This window comes from Cynocephalus volans, chromosome 8, assembly GCF_027409185.1.
Source record: "Cynocephalus volans isolate mCynVol1 chromosome 8, mCynVol1.pri, whole genome shotgun sequence".
Classification (NCBI taxonomy): Eukaryota; Metazoa; Chordata; class Mammalia; order Dermoptera; family Cynocephalidae; genus Cynocephalus; species Cynocephalus volans.
In genome coordinates this window covers 10,553,895-10,574,348 of record NC_084467.1, presented here as the reverse complement: position 1 = coordinate 10,574,348, position 20,454 = coordinate 10,553,895, and the positions used below count along the sequence as shown (strand labels likewise).

The 20,454-nt window shown below is 38.8% G+C and overlaps 1 protein-coding gene across 8 annotated transcripts in view; it reads right to left on the bottom strand.

Moving 5' to 3' along the window:
- Positions 1 to 20,454, bottom strand: part of PRDM2 (PR/SET domain 2) — a 121,785-nt gene that overhangs the window by 66,520 nt on the left and 34,811 nt on the right. For 5 of the 8 annotated variants that reach the window (XM_063103868.1, XM_063103876.1, XM_063103877.1 and 2 more), the window contains exons 5-6: positions 10,344 to 10,496; positions 4,088 to 4,214 (exon numbers count right to left, since the gene is read on the bottom strand). In XM_063103868.1, the coding sequence (XP_062959938.1) occupies positions 4,088 to 4,214; positions 10,344 to 10,496 (280 nt within the window). Of the gene's footprint in view, positions 1 to 4,087; positions 4,215 to 10,343; positions 10,497 to 20,454 lie in introns of those variants that run through there. The other 3 variants (XM_063103870.1, XM_063103871.1, XM_063103875.1) reach the window with 3 other exon arrangements.

The window sequence follows — 20,454 nt, the reverse complement described above, 5'->3', positions numbered from 1 at the left end:
AGCACCTTTAGAGAAGAAAGAATTTCAAATATGTGCAATTTCAAAAAACTTGAGTGTTCTTCACAATACCATGGCTTCTTATTTGAACAATTCCGATCGTAGAGACAGATAAAACATTTCCTTTTTAAGCTGATCATAACTTCACTGTTCAGTGGTGACATTTAGTCACTTAGATAAATATCTATAAACTAGTTGATATTCTCAGGATTACTGGAACCTATTAGGTGATCTTAAGGTATTATGCTCTTTACAGTTTACAACTGGCTTTTTAATAAACTTTCTGTCTTCTTCACAGTCCAGCTATCAGATATAAAACTCTTGCTGCGATAAATACTCTCCTTCTAATTTGCTGTGAACCCTGAGGTCAATAGGTTAGAAGTGGGCTTACATTAAGGGTGAATCAGCACAGAGCGAGGCTCTGACCCGGGGAGGAAGAAAAAGGAAAGGCACCCAGTGCTAGTTTTGAGCTTACAGAGGTGCTCCATAAATACTGATTGATTAAATGAGTCAAACTCAGTAGCTACTTGTTCTGAGATGTGGCATCTACAGTTGCTAAGAGAGCCCACGAGCTTCACAAAGCATGCTTCTTCCTATGATCTCACTTGCTCTTGACAACAACCTTGCAAGGTTAGGTAGTGCACATACCATTGATATTATGACATTCATTTTTGAAACTAAGGAAACAGTGCCTCAGAAAGGGGATATGACTTGCCCCAAATCACACACCGGGTAGAAACCCAGGCATCCCGTGTTTTTCATTCCTTCCACTAAGCCCATTTGTATAAAGCCACTGCTGTTTCTTCAGGTAAGGCTCTTACAGAGCCAAGAGAGAGCAGGGCAACACATTCAGTTACTAGTCTACATTTTATAAGAGCATTTACCAACAGTCATTGTTTATTGCTAACATGCAAATTCAATCTCTCGTTTCTCACAGAAACGAATAGGGGACAGAGATCAAGAAGACGATAAATAATTCTCAATTTGGACTTTTCTATGCTATTTTATAGATTATAATCTTCCTATGGTTCACAATAAAATAACCTGAAATAGCCAACACTAAAAACCCCACCTTCCTGTCCCCACGAAAAGTTTAATCTGTCCTACCCAAGAAACTTTTCATGTTCAATTTTATAGGGGCTGTTAAGACATATAAAAAGTGAAGCTGGGGCCGAGCCCGTGGCGCACTCGGTAGAGTGCTGCACTGGGAGCGCAGCGACGCTCCCGCCGCGGGTTCGGATCCTATATAGGAATGACCGGTGCACTCACTGGCTGAGTGCGGGTCACGAAAAAACGACAAAAAAAAAAAAAAAAAAAAGTGAAGCTGAATACAAACGTAAGAATCCAAAATAAATTCTAATTAAAAATGCCTAACATGTGTGCATCTTCGGCCTATGGCAAAATCGCATGCTCCATGGTCAAAGACAATATGAACTGTGTTCTCACAGCACTGTGTTCTTTTCCTTCCTTACATGTTTGTGAGAGTCTTTGTTTGCCAATCAACAAATATTTATCGAGCGCCTACTAAATGCCAACCATCTAGGCGCTGATCAGCTACTTACTGATTCAACGTTTGTCTCCCCCGCTAGACTGCAGGCGCCACAAGAAGAGTTACTGCTGCGTTTCTGCTCACCGCGGTGCTGTACAACCCAGTGGAGTGCCTGGCACATGGCACAGACTTGGTAAACATTAGTTGAATGAATGAATATGAGAGAGGAAGAGAGAAAAGAGAAAGAAAGGAAAGAGAGAAGGGGCCATCTGTATGTAAAGGAATCAGGGCTTTCCACTGCCCAAACAGGCCGTGTGATCCACCAGCGATCTGACGAATGCTGAAAGGCGCCACATGCAACACACAGCTGTAGGCATGGCAGCTGTCACAGGCAAAGCCGTTCAGGTCCACAACCATGAAGAATTCAGTGCTCTGTTTCTCCTTCTGTCTCATAACCAAAGTGAAGTTCAGTCCACTGTCAATCTTCCTGTCAGCTCTATGTCTTCAACATCTGGCTTTCAGAAATACTACGCTAACACTGCCTCTGAATAAGGTTTATGTTGATTCACTCTGACACTGATGCTTGAAAAGATATTATTTAAATGTCTGAGGTCACACATAAGACCTAAATAGAACTGAGTTAATAAAAATAGTTTGCCATACCAGGTCTTTGCAAGCTATAAGTTAGGTTTCACAGAGTATTTAATTCAAAACCAAAAAAGGTTTGACTCATTATTTAAACTCTCCAAACTCTAGGTCACAGAGAGCGATACAGGCCTCTTCACCAGTAAGCTGTTCAAAACAGACTCTAAGTTCCAAGAGTGAGCTTCCTGCAAGTCTTTAATTAAAACCTAGGACACAGCGGGTTATACCCTGCCCAGAGTTGTTATAAAAATAATGGGATGATAGAAAATGCTAGCTATTTAATTCAATATAATATTAGATATTTAACTCAATATAAAACCCCAGCATTCTAGGCAGGTATTAAAAATGCAGATGTGTAAATTCACTAATAAAACAGTAAGTTTATTTTCAGGTTTTTCTCCACATCCAACTAAATGAATAAAAAAAATTCAGTAAGGGATAAATAAAAAAGAAAAGCAAAAGAGTAATGAAATGTTTTACCAAACAAACATGCACACCAAAGTATGCTGAACAGAGAAAAGCTTTAAAGTGAAGTTGCTATTAAGCTCTGAACATGTTTAAATATATGAGTTAGTTATCTTAGTGACATAATAAAGAGTCCCCTGTTCCCCCCTCTTCAGCCCCCTACAACTCACAACTTACCTGGCAAAGGCTGGTAACATTAGGTATAAACAAAATTCTAACTAAATAAACAAGTTGAATTATGTGAAGCTTGCAAACAATTAAGCATTAAGTGTAGTACATAATCTCAATAAAACAGCTAAAAAAAAAAAAAAAGACCTGGGAATTTTCTAGGTATCTGACTCAGGATCAGAGCGCTCAATGCTAAAGCAGCGATTAAATCACCTTCAATAAATAGAAGACTTGTATTCAGTAAGGGACCTACTAACTGTTACTTGAGTGAGTTACTTGTATTTCCATTACGCTGTGAAATACAAAGAATATGTAATTGAAAAATCAGAAAGAACTTCTTGCCCACATTTTTAATATTGTTTATAAAATTTTCCAAATATCAAGTTTACATTATGATTTTATTGACAATATAACTTCCATAACTCACTCCGCAATGTTCTGGGTAAAGGGCAAACTCATTTGTTAGACGACCACAAAAATGTACTTAAGACCTAAGGCAGGCCAAAAAAATATATTTATACTAATAAGAAGCTACCATACCATGTCTTGGGATATATTCAAACTGGGCTCTATGAAAGATTCCCGAATTCACTTAAAATTCTTTATTAAAAAAATCCCAACAACGTGTCAATATGCCAGCTAGAAATACGATAAAGTCAAACTACTCTCCTGCCCAGATATTATCCCCTCCCTTTTGTAAGTGTGACTACACTTTACCTTTTGTTCGAAAACACCATAAATCACAAAACTATGAGAAGTGAATCAAAACGACAGAACAGCATGCTCCCTTAACTTCCCCCTCGCCTCTGGCATCCTTTTGGGAAGCCCACCGCCCCGGACTCGCTCTGTCCCTGTCGGTCTCCGCCTGTCTGTCTTCTCCCCCATCCCCCGTCCCTTCTTTCCCCCATCTGTCTCTCTCGGTCCCCCCTGTCCCCGTCTCTGTCAGTCTCCTGTCCCTCCCGCTCGCCCCCTCCCCGATCCGCGGCCGACGCGGCCCGGTCCTGCGGCACTGGGGCTGTCACGCCGGCCGGCCGACTCCGGGTGTCCACGCCGGCAGTGCCCACACCCGCGGCCCCGCGCACTTCCCGCCTCCCGGGCGCTAAAGTCACAAGTTGGAAACGGCCCGAGCGCGCGGCGGCGGCCGTGATTCAGCAGCGGGGGCCGGGCGGGGATCGCGGGGCGGGACCGGAGCCGGGGCCCGGCCGGGCCGAGTCCGGAAAAGGTCACCGAGACGCCGCCGCCCGGGCCCGCGATCCACCGGCGGAGCGGCGCTGGCGGCGGGAGCGGGGGCGTCGGCGCGGGCCGGGGCTGGCGGGCTCCTACCTCTCCGGCTCTTCGGGGAGCTCCGCTTGCTCCGGGCGCTGGCTCGCTCTTCCTCAATCGCAGCTGCTATCTCGGGGTTGTCTTCCCCATTGTACCAGACCAGGAGCTCCTCGCCCGGCGCGATTGGCTGCGGGGAGAAAAGAGACAAGCGCAGGGCCAATCAGAGCGGCGGTTGTTGGCGGAGGCGGGGCAGCGCGGGCGGGAGGGGCGGCCGCCGAGGGCAAACAGCTGTCGGGCGCTGCGCGCAGCCCGCCGCCGGCAGGAAGGGCTCCTTAACCCTTCGGCGCCCGCCGCCCGCGGGAGCTTCTGCCAGAAGGAGGAACAGGCTGGCGCGGCGGAGGCGGCGGAGGGACCGCCGGGCCGACAGCGTCTGATCGCAGGCCCGTCGGTCTCAGCTCCAAACTGCCAGGTTCGATCCCATACCGCGGCTCAAGCCTCACGACTCCGCACGCAGAGGAAAAAATAAAACGTGGAACATTCTGCGCACGAAATCTAAGTTGGTGAGAAATGTAAAGGGTCGTTAAAAAGTAGCAGGCGGCCGGGGAAGAGGGGTGCTGAAAGATAATTAACAGCGCACGTTTCAGATCCCAAGAGCAAGCCCGGTAACGAGCAAGAACCATATACGCCACTGCACATTTATAAATGCTAAAGGCAGAGGCAGTGCAGTGGCCAGTGTGTCATCCACGCGTGGCCACCAACCTGCTCGGGTCCATGGAAGGAGTTCACTGCCTTGCCCTTTGTAGCAGACATCAAGATTTTACATTATAACTATTAAATATAAAAGGAAATACCTAAAAATACATCCAATCAATTATGCTCCTAAAACATTAAATTCTCAACAGTCAGGTCTGACTAGGACTAGTGAGGACAATATACCACCATCATACTGATGACACCCAGAACAAGACCCTGAAGAAAAAAAGAAAACATGCTGAGTGGAAAGATTAGACTCCTAAACAGGATCTGGGGATACGGCTCATTGGCTTCTCTCACAATGACTCATCTAAAAATACTAAGGGTATCAGTACAAGTCGAATTCCTTCTAAAACCCACTGAATAAAACAAGAATCCATGAGTCCATACTGAAATACGCGAATGAATGAATAAGTACACATAAAGGAAAGCTCTTCCTTAAAGTAGTTCCCAACCAATCAGTAAAAAAGAAATGATGGAATTTAAAAAATCACCATTTGGCAGCCATCACAGTAATAATTGAATCAGGCAAGAATCATCAATGGATGCTAAAACTAGTAGGCGAAATTCCGAGGAGTTAACAGAATATTTGCCTATCTCAAAATATTTCTCTATAACATATTTATTAATATCTGTAATCAGACAAATAAACATCAAGTGCTCCACAGAAGATTGGTGCATAGAGAAGAATACAACATTATTTCTGGGAAATTTCTGCCCAAAATGCATAAAATGTATTTAATCATGATGAAGCATAAGAGAAGCCCAAACTGCGAGTCGAGACACTCTATAAAATAACTGGCCCGTTCTTCTCAAAACTGAAAGGTTATTAAAGACAGACTAAAGTACCATCCAAACTAAGGATCATGACGAGATATGACAACTGAATGCAGTGGAGTTTTCTTTTCCATGATTGGACACGACTGGAACAATGGACAAGATTTGAATAAGGTATACCGATTAGCTAATAAAATATTGTGTCACTGTTAGCTTCCTGATTTTGATCATTGCACTATGATTATGTAAGAGAATGGTCCTGTGGTTTCGGGGGGGGCAGGGGGATTCCAACTAAGATGTCAGCTTAGAAACAAAATAGTGTCTTACTTAAACATACCTTCGAGTCTAGATAAAATCCTTGAAAGTAAATATTATTCTGTTTCATTCTCTGCAGAACTCCATATAGTCCAAATTTCAAAATATTCTAAATTCTTTAAAATAAAAGAACCAGCCACTGTTTCCTATGCTCCCCCCAACAAGGATAGCTAAAATCTGCCATTTTCTTATCTTCAAACCAATTATTTCCTTTCTTGAATCAATTCAACCTAAACCAAAAAACTTAATTTAATACATAAGATATTAATGAGTTAAAACAGCTATCATAAATACCTTTTGACACTCTGATAAGCTAATCTGTTTCTGTTAGAAAAAAAGGTTTTTTAAAGTAAACTATTTCTAGATAATGTAAATTTCCAAACGTATAGTTTGTTTCTTACTGTTTTTGTTGTAAGTCACATATTTATGAAATGGTGGTATCAATATTTGAAATGACTAGGGTTTTAAGAAATATGTACAGCCTTAAATAAAACCAAAGTAAAAAAGAACATGAGACGGAGTGAGGACAACAAATGTATTCCCAATATATTCCTAACCCGAACAGTATAACCAGAACACTGGCTGGAAGACACTTCCAAAAATAAGAGGTTCTGTTTTCACGCTCATTCAACTGCAGCCGTCAATGCAGTCTCACTGAACTAGCAACCTGGCGAAGTTAAATATGGGCACAAAGTCTTTACTCGGGAGGGCACTCATGTCCTGTTATTCTTTTGTTGTTGCAAAACACACAATATGAAAACACACCAGAATCCGTTTGTACCACGAATCTAATATAAAATTTCTAAGGCTAATGGGCCAGTGATGCAATAGATGAAGAGCCTAACTTGTTAGGTGCTAAACAGCTTTCAAAATTGTTAGCAACTGAGATGGTTATTATATTATGGAGCTATAAGCGTCCCAACTTTATACTAAAACAGCTACACAAATAACAGACCCTTAGGAAGAGGAAAATAATAAGATATAATAGTAGTAATAATAATTTGTTTTAAATCAAGGATTTTCCTCTGTACTGTATTGTTTTTTTCTTCTGCACTGCTTAGCATTTTTAAGATTTCTTGAGTCAAATTTCAGAAGAAAAACTTTGCCCTTAATCAAAGGAAATATAAATCCACATTTAAAAAAAAATTAAAGCAAACAATCAAACAACCTCTTTTTTTATGTATTATATTTTGATGTTAAATTAAGAAAAAATAACAAAAAGACTTTAAACCCTTCCAACTTTTTCTTTTGGGTTCAGACAGGCTTTATAAAACTAAGCATACTCTCTTCTAAATATCAATATATATAAACTTAGAATTTTATCGGACCAATCAGAAAGAAGCAGAGTTCTAATATTCCTGATGCTAGGCCAAAATAAGAGAAATACTACAGAATCATTACAGACCAGAGGAAATCCAGTCTTACCCATCTGTAATCCATTCCCCAGCATGATCGGATCACATCTCAGCCTCAACTCTTGGATGAGTGAACTGAACTGAAGACTAAAACTCATTCTTCCCCCAAGGGGCCACTAAGCCCACCTGATCTGGCCCCAGCCCACCTCACCAACCTCATCTTCTATAATTCCTCTCCTTCCTCCAGCCACACTGGCCTTTGTTCTAATACTTAAAAAACAAAACAAAACAAAAACTAGCTTATTCCTACTTCAAGGCCATTCCTTCAACTGGCTCTCTTCCTGGATTGCTCTTCCCTTAGATCTCCGCATAGCTGGCTCCTTCCCACCCCAGGGGTGGGGTTCAAAAATCTTTTCTCAGAAAGGCCTTCCCTGGCCCACTGGAGCCAAAGCAGCCCTCCCCCTCCCTAGTCACTCTCTGTCACATCTTATTGTCTTCAAAGCAGCTATCACTATCTGAAATTACTTTGTTTACTTATTTACTTGATTATCTGCCTCCTCCCCCATAAAATGGAAGTTCCATGGGCAGACCTTGTCTCTCCTTTTCACTACTATAAGAGATTACCTGATACACAGCTGACTCTCAAATATTTGTCAGACTAGGGAAAAGATGAATGAACGGATAGCAGGCTTGACAGTTAACTTTCAGGAATTTAAAATAGTTCTTAATCATATTACAAACAAACTAGTGTTGAGATTTCCCAATTATCTGTGTGGAATAATAAGCAGAGAAGGTGATACAGAGCTCAGAGAATATCACCTGTAGATTATTTACAAAAACCTACCCCACAGAACACTTAATCTAGAAGAATGTAGTTAGATAATCACTAGTAAGGAATCTGAAACGCCTTGAGCATCCTTGGGCAAATATCAAATCTCAGGATTGGAGGAAGTCTGCAAAGATCAGAAGTATGTCATTTTGGACAAAGACAGCTAAAAATAATAGTAGGGGGTACAGCTAGTTAACACTTTGAGTACTTATATTGAACTATAACTGATCACAGACCCTTACACACAATGGCTTGTTTAATCTTCACAACATCTGTATGGATTAGTTTTATTATTACCTCCATTTTTACAGATAAGAAAACTAAGAAACAGAGAGATTAAGTAATTTTGCATGGTTACACATCTAGAAGCCAAAATTTGCTCAGAAGACAGTTTGCTCCAGTGTTCCCACCCCTGACCACAACACCATAATACCTCCCCAAAAATAACAGCTATCAGGCTGGCTAGTTAGCACACTTGGTTAAAGTGCAACTTTATAACACCAAGGTCATGGGTTCGGATCCTTATACCTGTCAGCCACCCAAAAAAAAAAAAAAAAAAAGGCTTTAGAATTATGGTGATTACAGGAAAAAAAAATAACAGCTATCATTTATTACCACTTATTAGGCGCTAGAACTCTATCCGTATTCACTCATGCAATCATCAATACAAGCCTATGGGGTGGATACTGTAATCACCTGTAGTTTACAGTGAGGGAACTGAGGCACAGAGTTGGACTTGCCTAAGATCAGACCGCTAGTAGAGTCACACCAACTTGCCTTGTGTCACACAGCAGGTCAGGATCTACCGCAGGGAGTCCAGCTTCACAGTTCACTCTCCCAACCACTATTCTACCTTGCTGCACGATGTTCCTGCAAATTCACTATCAGAGATAAAAACATTTAACTTGAAGCCTCATGAAGGAACTACAGTGTCCTACCTAACACCTGCCTGGAGACCCTACTCCTTCAGAACCTTATTCCTTGATGGTCTAATACCAATCCCCTAGCTGGAATTTCATCTCCACCAGGATTCTTCCTCATTGATTCAACCAAATGTATCTCTCACTTTCATAAATTTGAGAAACAGAAGGCATTATGGAATCCAATCTTGAATCCAATTTCAAACTCCAGTATAATGAAGTTGTACAGTAATAACCTACTAGCATGTTACTACAATCCAACAGAAAATGGAAAACAAGGTTTTAGAAGTCTTAAATGAGAAAATACAAGAAAAAAATACTTCCTACAGGGATTGGAAGAACATGAGTATATATACACAATTAAAGCCAGTGCAATTGACTAATAATGTCAGGAAAACTGCAGCAAAGGAAAATTAAATAGCTACGTGTTAACTAAACTTCCAGAAGTTCTACTGCTACCACATTAAGAAAACTCAGCACACTGCAAAGCTGGCCACTATCTTAAATGTTTGCTCATCGAGAGCTTTCAATTCCATGGAGATAAGTATTTTCATGGACTGTCCCCCATCTATGACATTTTTAATGGAAGTAAGTGAATAAAAAGAATTATCTTACAGCAATTTTAGCAAACTTATCCATTCCAAAAGCAACAACCATCTATCTTTATATGCTTGAGATTCCACCGTAGGACATTTCCATGCATGACGTGCAGATCTGTCTTCCTAGAGGACGTGATTCATGGAAATGAGGCAGACAGTCAGGACCCTGCTTCTCAAAGAAATGCAGCAACACTCAACACGTCCTAATACTGACATCCCTAAATGTACGCTGTAACCTCACCGCCAACCCTAACACATGACTCTCCTTTCATCTCACGGCTAACGCTTCCAAATAAAAATTTGGCAGAAGAAGAAAACCTGTTCTGTTTAATTTATATTCTGAATAAAATTTAGGGAAAAGAAAAGCTAATCCAAGGCTTCATTTACATTGAAGACTAAGAATGTGTTTTCAGTTAACACAGAACCACCACATTGAGTTTCTTACAGATGGATAAATCTGCCAGTAAGACAGTTCCTAATGCATCTGTAACTTAGTAGGAGGTAAGCAGCTGCCACACACTTAACTCATCAGTATCTATAAAGACGCAGTATGTAATTACTTAACAGGATGTTCATGCTTTAGTTCCCTGACACACAAAGCAGTGGCAACCATACACTTGCAACATAGAACCGTGAGTGTGCAGATGAACCATTTCAAATATAACCCTTTCAAGGTCTGCAAAACCTTTATTGTCAGTCATGACTACACAGTACTTAAAAAAAAAGCATGCGGAGTAACTAACAGTAGACTAATTCTAATACTGTTACCTTTAAAGTTTTGTAGTAAATGGCTCTGTTGATTTCCAGTGGAAATAAATTCTGCTCTTCTCCTGAGCAAGCCCAATTCACATATCGCAGCCAGTTCCCCTTCTCTGGATCCGTGGCATCAATGCACATCCACCCCAAATTTGGGTAATAAACCTTGGGAATGGGGGGGGGGAACCAACTTTGTTAGAAGAGTATCTTTAAAAAGTTTCCATTTTCAACTTTTAAGACAATTTTTTTTCATTATATGCAAGTACTCTATAAAGCATTTCATAAAAAAATAAATAAGCGACAGAGAAAAGAAAAATACAAGGTGAAAACTGAAATCCAAAACTGTGTAATTCTCATTATTTTTTTATTTGGGCTGATTTATTTTTTTTCCTCCTAAACTTAAAAAGCTATAGTTCCGTACTGGTCAGCCGCCAAAAAAAAATGCTTTGTAAATATGTACACAAAGATAAGTTACAACTATATTCTCCAGAGTGTAACTTCAAGAGGAAAATTGAGCTTGCAGCAATGTGTGGCAGCACCCAAATCTCATGAGCATTCTGGGATATTCTGCCAGTTGAGAATGGGGGCCTAGTCCTACTGGGCTACACAGTTCACAGGTCCCTTTACAGCAGGGTTGACAGGGCCTTCAAGAACTGAACAGGCACTGTGAACCAGCCACACAGTTGACAGAGTATGATGCTTTTGCAAACTCTGCTGACCCTTAAAACCTGCTTTATCCAGAGCATCTGTCAGGACTAGGGTACAGTGAAACATACTGTGGAAAATATTAGTGCCCTTCAAAGAAAAGACCAAAACCCAACCCCTCTTGCAGGAGTCAGATCAAACCTACTTTTGCAAGAAGCTTTCCCTGATCACCCACGCTTAGTCAATTCCTCCCCACAGATGCTTCCAGCACTTACTAATCATTCCTTCATTTTAAAAAACATCCATTTAGCAATGATTTTTAACTTTAATTTTGCATATTCAAACATACATATACACGTATTTTATTTCCCCAACCTTAGACTGTAAAACATCCAAGTAGGCAATGAAATAGAACTGCAGAGTCAACTGGTGACAGACGTCTTTTACTTTCTATTTAGGAAGAAAGGAACCTAGATGATTCCATTTCTTCCCCACACGCTCACAGCCACGACTCCCACCACTCATTCATTCTTTCCTCTCCTACCCAGGTTAATCATCTGTCTTTATTGTACTTGCCCTTCTGGAATAATGCTCCCACGCCCACACCCCAGCTGACAGTTAGGACACTGTTCTTGTGGGAATGCCTGGGTCCCTGAGCCTGTGACCACCAGGGTGTGGAAGCCACTTTACTGGGCCCTAATGCTGCTTTCTTCCCGGTGGAAGTCAGAGGTCAGGCATGATGCTACATGCTTGATACATTATCTAATTTAACACGATGCAGCAGGTTTATTATTATCTCTCCTTTTAGTATGAGGAAATTGAGGCTCAAAAAGTTAAATAAGTTTCCCAAAGTTACCTAGTTAACTGTAGTAAAGATGGGCTTAAACCCAGATCTGCCAGCCTCTATCAATGCCTTCTTTGACCATCTGTGTGACAGTACCGAGCTACAAGGTACTCTGCAGTTACTTGAATTATCATAAGCACTAAGGAAAATATTTTCAATATCATATAAGTACCTTCTGTGAGATTATTCGAAACATGGTTGTTTACTGAAATGCCTATCTGCACCACTCTAAAGGAAGGGCACCCATGTCGCATTAGATCTCTTGCAGCCTCACTGTCACTCTCACCCCAGCTCTCCCACACATACAGATACACATATATGCACAGAGAGAAACGCACATATATAAACACACACACTCCTCCCCCTTTAAAACAAAGAGTAGCCCCCAAATAGTATGTTATGAAGAGACAGTACCACAATTCAAAATTTAAATTTAACACATCAAAATAATATAAGCTGCTCTGGTTGAAAACGTTTAAAAGATATGGTCATGTTTGTCAGCATGATAAGATAAGAAAAGTGGAGTAGACGGTTCTCTAACATTGTCAATCCACATTAGTTACTTTTTACTAACTTACACAGGCATCCCTCCACTCTAGTACAAACTGCCACTAGGCTCAAAGATTAAAAGAAAGTCTTATTCTGATTTATTGCAGTGGATGGCAGAGTCCCACTCACTCCCCAGCCGCAGACTGGTGCAGCCATAGAGGCCAGTGGGACTGCAGAGACAAACACAGTGATGGTTGCCAGGAAAACCCCGCACAGTGAAAGAAGGCAGCCAGAGTCTGTCTACCTGCCTCAGGACAACAACCCAGGCTGTGCCAGAACCTCCTGGCTCTCGGGTCATTACAGACCTTTGCAAAAAGCAAAGTGTTCAGGTGAGTGGATTCTTGATTTATGCATGGCTCATTTTGATTCAAAGGGGACTAGGGCATCTTTGAAGTCATACTGACTGATGTACGAAAAGAAAATACTTAGTTTTATAGAAAAAGATGAACTTTTCAATTTTTTTAAACAGGTAAACAAATAATTTACAGAGGAATACAGACAGCCAAAATCTCATGAAAAAAGTATTAAACTTATCAAAAATAATTTCAAATTAAAACAATTTTTACCAATTAAACTGGCAAAAAACTGCTTTTAAAGAAAAAAAAAAAAAAGAAAAAGATTGGAAAGGGTGCGGAAAAACAGATATTCCCCAAACACTGCTGATCAGAGAACAAATTGGTATAATATTTTTGGATGAAATTTAGCAGTATCTAATCAAAAAACAACAAAACTTTAAAATATATATAAGGGTACTTCAAAACGTTTGTGAAAAACAGAAATAAAAGACAATACTAATCTTTCCATGAACTTTTTGAAGTAACCTCATACACTTTAACCAGCATATACACTTTTAGGAATTTATTCTATTGAGGTAATTGGGCAATTGCACCCAGATGTATGTACAAAGATGTTCATATCAGTGTGGTTTATTATAAACTGTTTCTAATTCATGGCTAAATGGAAAACAATATGTAATTAGCTCATCCATATAGAAGAATATTAAGATGACACTAAAAAGTACTATTATGTAAATGATTAATTGAATTTTGTGGAAACTTTTATTTTCTGTTAGACATTTCTATATTCCTTAAGAATTTTTCCTGTAAACATGCATGATTTCTGTAGTTAGAAGAGAACAAAGATAACCAGATGTTGTAGAAATATACTTATCAGCATAAAATATATTCACAGTACATTGATGATTGAATAAAGAAAAGAAAGTATGCATTACACAGAAAGTATAGATTATATATCATTTTTGTTTTAAACATATGAATATAGGAAGATAAAAATAACCTGAAACTAAATATGTAAAAATGTGAATAATAGTGTTCTCTAAGAAGTGGGATAGTCCATAATTTTTATTTTCTTTATTTGGTTTATCTGAATGTTCTACCTTTCCTCCATTAATTTAGTATAACCTATATAGTAAAAAAGGGAGGTGGGAGGGAAGAGCACGTTAGTCTTTAGAACAAACACCTGCCTTTGAATAAAGGCAGCAAAGATCTGCTGAATGTTAAGCTAAAATCTTCCTCCTCATCATCATTATATGAGGATGCTTCAAAAATTTTGTGAAAAATGGAATTAAAAGATAATACGAATCCTACCATGAACTTTTTGAAGACGCCCTCATATATATACATTTTTAAAAAGCATGTAGCTTTCTCATTTTTATTGAGAGTTGAATCTTACGTTTAGGAACTGGGATGAGAATGTATTTCATACAATTACCATTTTAGTTGTTCTAACCTTGGTTTCCTATCAAATTAATTTCAGAGATTGACACACACAACCTATCTCCAAAATGCTATACGATTCTGCCTAATGTACAGGGTACTACAAAAAGTTTGTGAAAAGATTTGCATTATCTTTTAACTCTATTTTTCCAAGAACTTTTTCAAGTACTCTCGTTAACTACAAATTACTAGGCTGCAAAGTGCCACACACCGTGAGGCTCAGGTAGCGGAAAGACAGTGGAGAACCAACTACAGTCTCTTCTTTCAGACAAGACAATGCAAAGGCAGCTAAACCTCCCACCCTAGCTCAAACCCAACAAACGACACGTGATAAATCTATTTCCAGATCTTTATGATGACCAAGAAATACTCGGCTAACTTGATCCCACATAATCAATATTTTTTTCCTGATCCAATCTATAAAACAGTCCACGTTAACAAGTCCAGGACTCCTGATTATGAACTATTACAAAAGAATTTCGACAAGTTAACTAACTTTCAGATTGAAAGTTCCCATTTGGAGAGAGAGAACTAAAGAAAGAGAAGCACGGTTGTACCAAGCACTGGGCTGAATGCTTTACGTGCTCTGAGGCTTAACCTTCATGTGTACCTATAACATAGCCTGTGCAATATTATTAAGTCCCTTTTATTAATGAGAGGAACTTACAGAAGTTTGGTAACTTTAGTAGAATAATCAAGTCACTAAAAATCAGAGCCAGGACTCAAACCCTCATTTACTCCATCAAAATAAAACAGATATGCAGAGAGGAAATGGGTGAGGGGGGCTCGTACTTTTGTCCTACTGTGGGGAGTTCTCAATTTACCACTCCTCTTTCCAAACCCCTCTTCCCATCCCTCACCTCCCCTAAGTTATTTAGGGCCTAACCCCTTTCTGCCTCCACCACCAAACAGAGACTGGGTACTAACTACGTCAAGCAGAATGTGGTTTTCATACCACCCGATTTCCATTCAATTTAATCCAGTCATTTTGAAATAGTTATAAAATAATCTAAATTCAAAATTTAGTACACATGCCACTTTAAATACACATGAAAAATTAAATCTTCATGCCATGTAGAGAAAGATTTACAAAGAACAAGCCAAGTTGTTACTTACCTCAGGGGATGGGAGTGTGAGTTTTAATTTACAGACTTCCTTATCATTCACTTGTTAACACTATACATGTACTAATTCAAATTTGTAAATTAATAAAAAATTCTCATTCAATTAATGCAAAGAAACCATCACTCAAATCTTCAGCTGTTCTGATACCAGGTGCTTACCTAATCTCAACATGCAGTAAACAGCTCACTTTGACAGAAATCACTCCCAGGAATTAAGACAAGGCAATGAAGAAATCCTTTCACGCCATACGGACCCCCACGTTAAGATAAGTCTTACATTCACCCTTAAGATAAAGCCATTTCCATTGGCTGTTCTCTGGAACCCCCACCCCCACTGCATGTAACCAGGGGCTCTAACACATTAACAACAGAGATCTCTTAGAGGCCCAGCCTCCCATTTCAGGGACCCTAGTTTGTCCATACCGCCAGAGGCTCCTTTCCATATCTTCATTTCTATGGCAATTTAGCTTGTTGAACTTCCAACATTACAACCTACACCCTGTTTCCCACTTTCTCTGTCCGTTCCTGAAAGACAGACAGGAAGTTCACACTTACCATCAATGAGTCTCCCATCAGTAAATCTTAGAGAGCTTTCAGAAGTCAACTCTGGAAAACATGCTCTCCCACTTAGTATTCTAATTTTTTTATTCAAAAGGCAGCCTGTATTCTCTAACATTAGGGGAGAAAAAAATTCTAAGCAAAAATGAAGATATTACTTAGCTGATAATCTTTTTAAAAGTATTCAAGAACAACAACAAAAAATGTTTTTATCCTCTACATGATCATTCGAGTATTTTCCTTTGATGTTCAGGTTCAACTATATTTACTGAGCCAGAGTCGTCTTTATTAACTAATTTCATGTATGTTATCTAATCTGTAGTCAAATCGATGAGGAGCTTGCTATCCTCATTTAAAGGTATGAGGATAAAGGCAAAAAAAAGATAACCTCACTTTGGTATGAAAGCATTTCAATGAAAATATTTAATAACAGTTATATCTTTATAAGTTCCAAAGAATTTTATTAACACTGCTACCTAGAAAATACCATACCATTTTGACATGTTCAAATTCCAATTATTTTTTAGTTACAGAACTAGATACCTAGAGAGCTCATTAAGGATGATAAAACCGCCGGCCTACAGAATTAATTTTTTGGTGCCTACCAACAAAAATGGATCTTCAATATCGACTACTTCACTCAGACTACTTTAGGAGATCAGGGACTTCTTTTAAGAACTATTCAAATGCATCACTGCATTCTAAAATGTTCTCAAGGTTCTAGAATAAGGGAAACAAAAGAGAGTCTGATAGGCAGTGGCACATTTTACTACAATAAACCCACTTGTAAGAGGACATTTCCCAATATATAGGTTACTTAAAAGGCAATTCTAAAATACAAATTTTTTAAAAATAAATAGCTTGGGGTCTCAAGCCCTCCAAGCCAGTCCAGTATCCATCTCTACTGAGCAAGCCACACTGACTGACCTCTCTTTTGAAATGACTCTAAGTAGGTTTCATATCTACAACTACACAGCTGTTTCTGGAACCTCTCCCAACAACAGCTGATCACAAAATGTTGACTGGTTCACAGTAGGCCCTCAATCAACATCCATTAGGTGAACAAAATAATTTATCATTAAATCAGAAATTCTACCTATGGACCACGGATATTTAATAATTCCATATAACCCTAAAAATGATATGCAAAAATTTTGTGTATATCCACGTAGGTGTATATTTTCTGGGGAGATTTTCAAGAGTCCACAACATAAAAAAGTCTAAGAGTCTCTGGGCTTTGCAAGTGGGAAGAGCACTGAAAACGCAACCAAAAAAACGTGGGCTCTAGACACGACTCTAGGACTAACAGCTTTAAGGCATCAAGCAAGCCACTTGGTATTCAGACTTCTCATTTGCGGAAAGATTTAGGTCATTCCCAGTATTCCTTTATTCCACAAACAAAACTCTCCATGAGGAGAGGAGTTTACAACACCATAAATGTTATATGCCAAGCTTGGTGTTCCTTAGGACAGTGCCTGGCATGTGGTAAAAGCTTAACAAACAGGGGTTACATGAATGAATAAATAAACTCCCAAACAGATTTTTATTTATTTATTTATTTTTTGCACCAGACAAAGCTGCCAATCTGAGTACGAGTTAATCTGTTCAGAAAGATCCCTTAATTCTCTGTACTTCAATGTCCTCATCTGTCCTGTGGTTCCTGAGAGAAGAATGCAATTGGCTTTACTGTTTCTATGACAACCAATTCTACAGCCATCCCACTTTCAAGTACCAAGTTCAAAATCTGTGTACTGCTATTAACCAGTCACTTGGCTTCTCAGAAAACCAGAATCACCAGACATCACCACATTCACTCCTACTGCTTCTCTCTCCACACATCGAGACCAGGTCTCAGCAAACTTTTTCTGTAAAGAGCCACACAAAAAAAGTTTCAGTTTTGCAGGCCATGCAGCCTCTGTCACCACCACTCAACTCTGCTGTTACAGGGCAAAAGTAGTCATAGATAATCTGTAAACAAATGACTGTAGCAGTGTTCCCATAAAACTTTGTTCATGAACTAAAATTTAAATTTCATATAATTTTCACAAGTTGCAAAGCATTTGATTTTTTTCAACAGTTCAAAAACATAAAAATCATTTTTAGCTCCAAGGCTGTAAAAAACAGTTGGCAAGTTGGACTTCCCTGGCAATCTAGACTTTTCCCTATGGTGCTCCTTTGATGCATGGTTTAGAAATTAAAAGCAGCAGCAAGAGCTGAGTAGTACTTTCTGAAAAAAGGTTCTGCAGAATCAGCTGGCTGACTTCTCTACTCTTTTTTCTTCTTGCCTGCAATTTTAACTTACAAATAGTTTGAAATTAGAAGAATTGAGACAGCAGGGACTATAAACTTGTTTATATTTAATCATAACAATGGTGACTGATAAAAAATGTTTTCACTTCTTTAAAAAATTATATTAAAGTCTTCTCATTATAGAGATAATTTCTCTATCCATTTTAACTGATAAGAAATTCTACTTCTTCCCTCTATCCTCCTGACTCAAAATTTGTTGCTGGAATGAATAAAACATAAATAGAAGCAGTGTACTATCAGTTTTCATCTATAAGAATGGATTAAAAAAACAATTAAAAAGATTAACAATACTGGATTTTATGATGCTGAGAATAAATATGTACTCTCAAGTGGTTATATAAACTGGTACAATCCTTCTGGAGGGCTATTTGGCAAAATTTAACAAAAGTTAAAAGGTACATAACTTTTAGGACTGGCGGGTTAGCTCAGCGGGCTAGAGCACAGTGTGATCACACCAAAGTCAAGGGCTGGGATCCCTGTACCGGCTGGCAAAAAAAAAAAAAAAATACGTAAACTTCTTGACTTAATATTTAAACTTCTAGAAGTTTATCTGAAGATAATCAGACAAGTCAGCACATATCTATATACGGTGAGTTTTATACTTTGAAGAATTCTTTATAATCATGAAAAGATTAAAACTATTTAAATGTCCAACAGAGGATCTGGTTAAATAAACCGCGGGTGGTACACAATGGAATTCTAGGTAGCCATAAGAATAATGATGTAGATAAGTAGTTGGCACAGATGTGTCCACAAAATATTGAAAGAAAAAAGCACATTATAACACTGCATGTACTATTTCATCTCAATTGCATAAATTTCTATATATGGTGTTTGTATATGTACCAGTGTGTGTAAGAAACAAGAAAAACAGAGAAGCAGAGAGTTAAAAGAATGTTCACAAAGATGTTCACAGTGGTTACAACTGAACGGCAGGAGTTTAAATGATTTTTACTTTCTTGTTTATATTTTTCTGTATTATTTCTATTATTTTGCAATGAGCATGTTTCACATTTAAAATTTTAAAAAGACATAAGAATGTACAACACCAAGAGTAAACCCTAAGGTAAACTATGGGTTTTGGGTGATAATGACCTGTCAGTGCAGGGTCATCAGCAGTAACACATGTACCACTCTGGTGCAGGAGCTGATAGTGGGGAAGGCTGTGCCTGTGTGGGGACAGGGGGTCTATGGCAACTACCTGTACTTACCACTCAATTTTGCTGTGAACCTAAAACTGCTCTAAAAAATAAAGTCGATTAAAAAAAAAAAAAACAGGCTTGTTAAAATAATTCTTATTCAAACAATTCAAAAGTTCTGCTCATTAGAAATAATTTGAACCCCACAGAAGTGATTTTGAAAGGATTTTTACAATACTGCAGACTGCTCAGCGTGTATAGGGGTAGCCAAGAGAAGTATTTATTACATGAAGTCCTGAGTTTCAGTTAGCTAGCTGTTCCCCACCAGAAACTGATAAAAAGAATGCTCTCCTCTTTTGAGAACCCGGCTATTTTGTGCATTCACTCTGAAGATACTTCACTGTTTCTCTCCTGTTATTTCTGATTTAATAGAATGTCTTCAGCGAAAGCTTAGAGGACTTCAGACAGAGTTAGATAATCAAGGGCCCAAGAAAAGCAATTTAACACTTTGTCTTAGATTAGCTTTAACATGGAGTTCTAGCTGGGGTATGAGACCCTGCTGCTAAGAGATAAGCTGGTCTTAAGGGGGTTTAATGGAAGAACAAATGCCAAGATGAAATTCTGCTGATAAGCCGTTTCCGTTACATTAATAAGGGGCATTCTGATGCTACTCTGAGGGTAAGACCAGCGTTGGAATAAATTAGTGGGCAAACACTAAATTTTACCTCAATTTTCATTTTATTCTTTATAAGAAATGTGTATGTATATTATAATTTATACTTCCTCTACTTTGCCATATGCATATTTGTACATACACATCATCTATATCTACTTTTAATAGAGCAAAAGGTTTAACAGTCTCCACATCAAATACATATCTTGCAGTCAAAACTATCTGAATGAGATCCAGATTTTTTTTAACTGTTAAAAACACTGCAGAAAAAGTCTGCCTTGCCAAAAACTAAATCTTTAAACCTTCTTAAAAAGAACTGGCACTATCATAAGGATTTGCAAACTATAGTAGTATATGAGTATCTCAAATTAACAATGGCTATTAACAAGTTTACAGTGGAAATCAAGTCCCTAATGTGTCAAGGTTCCAAATCACAATTTTTCAACAACCCTACTACCAAGTCATACTATGAATTTCAATGCAAATGAAGCTTAATTTACAAAAGGCTCTATTAATAATTTATAAAATATGCCCAACAACACCAA